The following is a 5,713-nucleotide window of genomic DNA, read 5'->3' as shown; positions in this document are numbered from 1 at the left end:
AATACAGTTCTTTCTAAGGCAGAAAAATGAGCTTCTACAAAACATGCATCCTAATTATGAGGAGACATCCCAGTTAGATGTGGAGGAAGACGAGGGATTCGAGGAATTTATTGGAGAAGCCACACTTTCAGATCTAGTGGATCCTGACATCAATCAATCAATCTATCTATCTATCTATCTATCTATCTATCTATCTATCTATCTATCTGTCTGTCTATCTATCTATCTATCTATCTATCTATCTATCTATCTATCTGTCTATCTATCTGTCTGTCTAATACCAACATAACATTACTCTTGCACATAATGTCACTATTATTTTACTATATTTATATCTTACTGTTTTTATTGTACTTATTATTTATTTATTGTTCTTTATTCTTTTATTGACACTTTTCTACCTAATTTTATTGTCCACTTTGCAGCTGCAATAATGCAAATTTCCCCATCATAGGAATAATAAAATAATATCTTATTTTACAGTTACAGTGTGACATGTCAAGAAATATAATAATCTATAAAAAAGAGTAAAAACAACAACAAACAAAACAACTTTATTTATGCTTATATTACTTTTGTTAATAAAATGTTTACAAAATAAAATGTTATATTTAAAAAAAAAAAAAAAAGAGCACGAAGAGGAAGAAGAAGGAGGAGGCGGAAGCTGTCGTCACATCCTGTCTCTGCACGTAAACCCAAATAAGAAATCTCCTCTGAGCTGCAGCTGTACGCGCCAAACAAAGACAGAAATCACCCTCTACTTGTTTTTTAATTCCCATCGTGCAGGATGTCTTTCTCTTCTTCTTTCGGCGTCCAGGTTTCAGCCATCATGGACGTGTTGGCGAAGGCTGCAGTGGCCGAAATATCCAAGCTGGTGGAGGACGGGGTCGTGTCTCTGAGGCTGGAGATGTGTCGGAAGGACAGCGAGCTTCAGGACCTCAAAAGAAGTTTAAAGTCGATGGAGGTTGAATTGTGCAAAGCTCAGGAAGCTGCAGCTGCTAGCCGAGCTGCAGAGGACAGACAGTCTGAGCAAACTACTGGGAGTCAGGCTCAGAGTAAAGGTGAGCAGCAGCATGCATCTGTCACAACACCAGTCTATACACAACACTCTGCATTAAAAACAACAACACTGAAATAAAAAAGTAAGAGTTTAGATGTTTATACTAAGTTTCCTACCTGAGAGAACAGGAGTTAAGATCCCTCACTAATTTATGTTCTCCTGTTAAATTCTGTTAAAAATAAATGCCCATTTCAATCAATCAAATTATATTTGTGTAGCACTTTCAGTACAGACCAAACAAATAAACATAGAAACCCATCAAAAACAGGAACTCATTAAAAATAGGAACTGAGGAAATGCCAACATAACTCTCAAAAATCTGCAATGAGGAAACACCAGAGGTAGGATTAAAGTAAAAAATAAATTAAATTAAGAAATAAATAAAAAATACAGAAATAAATACCAATTAATGAATAAAAAATAGATAAATAAAATAAATAGATAATACAATATTAAAAAAATATATATATAAAAATACAATAAAGTCACTATAGAATAAAGGGAGTAAAACTGGAGATGTTAGAAATAAAAGAGTAAAAGTAAAGAAGTAAAACAGACATAAAAGGTGGGTTATGAAGAAGAAAATAATAAAATAGAATAAAAAGAGTAGTCAAAGACTATAATTGGAAATAAAAGGCAGATAAATAAATAAATTCAATTCAATTGAAAGCCAAATTTAAAATGGTAGCCTATAGGTCTTAAGTTTGCTTTTTAAAAATATGTCACACAGGGCTGCACAAAATCCAGATAGCGTAATTATTCTTTATTCAATTCAGGCAGTCTCATTGAGATTTAGGCTGTGTCCCAATCTGGTCCTAATTGCGAGGCTGCATCCTCGAAGGACGCGGCCTTCGAAGGATGCAGCCTTGAGGAACCTCCGAAGGCTGCATCAACCGTTGTGAAATGAGACGGTCTAGCCTTCGAGGCATTTCCTGGTTGCGTCACCAGCTGTTCCCGCCCATAAGACGAGAAAGACGTCTCGACCGAAAAGACGGTGAAAAAGCTGACAAAATTATAAGAGAGAAGAAAGGAGAAGAATAAAGGAAAGGAGAAGAAAGAAGGAAAACACACAAGAAAGAAAGAAAGAAAGAAAGAAGAAGAAAGAAGGAAAACACACAAGAAAGAAAGAAGGAAAACACACAAGAGAAAGAATAATAAAATAATAATAATCTGTAAATAGTTATTTCTGATGTAATTTTTGTAAATAGTGAAATGTTTCATCACTTGATAATAAAAGGTCCTCCTCCTCCTCCTCCTCCTCCTCCTCCTCTTCACTCTCCTGCTCACCCACTGCGGCACTTGGCCCTGGTGTGTCCTCACGGATGGAGGCAATGAGGACAGGGGGGGCAATAGATGGCCTCTGCCCCAGTACCTCATCCAGAGGACAAACCACGGCCAAGTGCCAGCAGTGGGCTTGCCGCTGGCCTCCTCCCCGTCCCTGGATATTTGCAATCCTAAGGCAGTGGAAATCAATCATGTCAGCAATTTTCAGCAAAAGTTTTTAGTAACAGTAAAACTAATCCAAACCATAGGCTACCTACTTTATTTATTTATTTTTAAATTGTCTCATTTTTTTTTGGCCTGGTAGGGCTGGACCTTCCCCTCCAGCCCAATCTTTTCCAGTATTGCTCTAAACACAGAGGGAAGCTAGAGAAAAGGTAAACACAAGATCACATCAACACAGGGATGCAAAGATGTACAAAAATGGACATCAGCCTTACCTCCATCCCGCCGTGGCGGAGTTTTTGGCCCCCGTGAATAGATGGTCATTTTCCCCTCTTTGTTTAATCAGGAGCTCGGTTTGTTCCTTGCTCCCGAAAACAAAAATAAAACAAAATGTAATGTCAAACATGTTTTTTTTTTACTATGTCAACAGACAAAAGGGTTCTAATATAGCAAAAAATTATCATAATAATGATAATAATGAAGTATAACATATAATAGTGATAATCCCAAACGTATATATATATATATATATATATATATATATATATATATATATAAGATATAAGTCAAGTAATAAAATATAAGTAATTAGTAAAAGTATAAAAGTATAAATAGTAATAAGTACAAATAATTAAATAAAACAAACCAATACTTACACTTGAATGAAGAGTCTTCACCTGTTGGTGTCGCCATTGTTGTGTTTTCGCGGCACTGAACAGCGCCGCGCAAAGGATCTTGGGATTTGGGAGGCCGCGAAGGATAGTAGCGGTGCATCCTCGAAAAAGAGGGAAAAGAAGGCCGCATTTCAAGGCTGCATTTGAAGGACTCTTCGAATTGGGACAGCCTTCGCGCGGCGTTGTGACGTAATCGGCCTCGAAATGCGTACTTCGAGGATGCAGCCTCGCAATTAGGACCAAATTGGGACACAGCCTAAGATTTAATTTCCAAGAGCACAAGAGAACAATAACCAGACAGGAAGACCTACACAATAAACAAGAATCATCCAATAAAACATCCAATAATAAAGTTTTAATGTGTAATCTTGATAAGCATATTGCAAAACATGTGTGTTTTGTGTGTATATTCTGTACAAATCAGATTATCAGCACATATATTGATATATCAAATTATCAGAATATCGTAATTTTTTTACCCACCTAATATCAGTAATGGATCCAAAAATCCAGTATCGGTCGGGCCTAGTTCATAGTAGTAGTTCATAGTGTGTATATGAGGAATATTTAAGGTTAAGTACTAGATCGTGTACTGTTTTTTTCTCTCATTGTATTTCATTTGGACATTTATTGTTTAAGGCTGACGGGAAAAAAATGTGAATCTGTCCTTTTTTTAATAGTGAACTTCATGTGTATCTAAATTCTCTTCCCTTTAATTACAGATGAAATAGAAGATGAGGAAAAGCCTGCACTGTATCTGGAACCAAACACTGCTGATTCACTCTGTGAGCCTCAACATGGAGCAGAAGAGAGCAACAATGACATGAAGCTTGTGGTCAAATGTGAGCCAGCGGATGAAATCGCCACCCAGGAAACGACAGACGCCATGACAACAGCATCTAATAACGTGTGCTTTGAGGCCGCGGAGCCAGAAGAGCCTCTCTGGCCTCCTCCTGCTTGTAGCATGTTTGAAGAAAGCTCGGCCGAAGCTGTTCACGCAATGCAGCAGCAAATCCAGATGTTCTCCTCTCACCCTGAGCAACTTTCATATAACTCAACCTCAGCGGAAGAGATCGCAGATGATTCCTTAAACGTGCCGATAAAGGTGGAGGTTGAGATGCGACCTATGTGCATGGAAAGTCCTCCTTCAGAGCCGGTTCATATGGAGCAGTTCAGGCATGTTTCCCAGCCTGCGGTCGGTCAGCACCAACGACTGCAGTCTGCTTCACCACAGGCTGGACCGTCGGGACCGCCTCGACCCCCGTCTCGTACTCAGAGGTCCATGTTCGGCTCAAACGCAGAAGATCACATCCTCGGTAGAAACAACCTAAGATCAAAAAGGCTGGTGAATGTGTTCAGAGCAAATCCCAAACTGTTCATGTGCATGATCTGCAACAAGGGATTCCCCCGCCTGAGCCTGCTAGAGGAGCACAACACCACCCACGAACCCATGAAGCCTTTCCGCTGCCTCGAATGCGGGAAGTCTTTCACCCAGAAGACCCGGCTGAAGACCCACCAACGCGTGCACACGGGAGAGAGGCCGTTCAGCTGCAAAATCTGCGGCAAGAGGTTTTCGAGACAGGACAACTGTTTGAGACACGAGCGTTTCCACAGCGGGGTGAAGCCGTTCAGCTGTGGGCAGTGTCCCAAAAGCTTCACGGTGTTCGGTAACCTCAAAATACATCTGGAGACTCACCGGAACAGACGATAGCAGTCAGTTATCGGGGCTTTCGCTCGATAAACATCCAAGAATTTGCACAAATCTTTATTTAATCTTGCCAGGGAACGGCTGGTTAAACAGAGATGCTGGCAGTGGTTAAACCATAGAGGAAGAAAAATGGGATTGACATCTTTGAATAATTCCTCTAACCAGTGTGTTCTTATACTGGAAATACACACTGCAATACTTTTTTCTCATAACTAGGACTGGGCATTGGCTCATTTTTTTAAAATTATGTGTCCCTGTGTGGATTTTTTTCTACATTATAGGAACATTTTTTAAATATCCCAGGTGATCAAATGAGAATGACGGTTTAAGTTTGATTTCCCATTAATGTGGCAGATATCAATCACACATTTTAACATAATTAGCTCGCTGTGAGTCCATTGAGGTAAGCAGTGTAAAGCAGTGGTCTCCAACCCTGCTCCTGGAGAGCTACTGGCTACTGCCCTGCATGTTTTAGGTATCTACCCCACTCTAACACACCTGATTAACTCACTATGAAGCCCTTGGCAAGCTTAAGCTGCTTGATAATGAGTTAGAGTGGGGGGAAGATACCTAAAACATGCAGGGCAGTCGTTGGAGACCACTGGTGTTAGAGGCTTTGCTGGTTGCTCACTGTGAAAGCTCTACACCAGTCTTGGGATCACAGGAGCTGACAAAAGGAGAGCCATAAAGTCTACCATAGAGGCTGTGGAGAAGGCCTCTAGGCTGCCAGTGCTGCTGGGACACAAGTCGGGGGTCTGATCAACCCTGGCTGGGTCGCCTGAGTGAGGGTGTCTGATGTTGCAAGACCCGAAACACCCGATGACG

General features: G+C 40.3%; 1 protein-coding gene across 1 annotated transcript; it reads left to right on the top strand.

The window, feature by feature from the left end:
- The first annotated feature begins 738 nt into the window (after window positions 1-738).
- Window positions 739-5,079, top strand: LOC128369712 (zinc finger and SCAN domain-containing protein 21-like). The gene is made up of 2 exons (XM_053330791.1): window positions 739-1,061; window positions 3,903-5,079. Exons 1-2 carry the CDS (start codon window positions 788-790, stop codon window positions 4,889-4,891), a joined length of 1,263 nt encoding a protein of 420 aa, XP_053186766.1. The 5' UTR covers window positions 739-787; the 3' UTR covers window positions 4,892-5,079.
- The last annotated feature ends 634 nt before the right edge of the window (window positions 5,080-5,713 follow it).

The sequence above is a fragment of the Scomber japonicus genome, chromosome 12 (genome assembly GCF_027409825.1).
Source record: "Scomber japonicus isolate fScoJap1 chromosome 12, fScoJap1.pri, whole genome shotgun sequence".
NCBI classification, from domain to species: Eukaryota; Metazoa; Chordata; class Actinopteri; order Scombriformes; family Scombridae; genus Scomber; species Scomber japonicus.
Note: the sequence above shows the minus strand (reverse complement) of the source record. Positions and strands in the feature narration are given on the sequence as shown.

Bases quoted from the DNA above. Each gene is read 5' to 3' on its own strand.
- LOC128369712 (XM_053330791.1), top strand. From the start codon at position 788: ATGTCTTTCTCTTCTTCTTTCGGCGTCCAGGTTTCAGCCATCATGGAC. The intron at 1,062-3,902 runs GTGAGCAGCAGC...CTTTAATTACAG, and splicing joins GAGTCAGGCTCAGAGTAAAG to ATGAAATAGAAGATGAGGAA.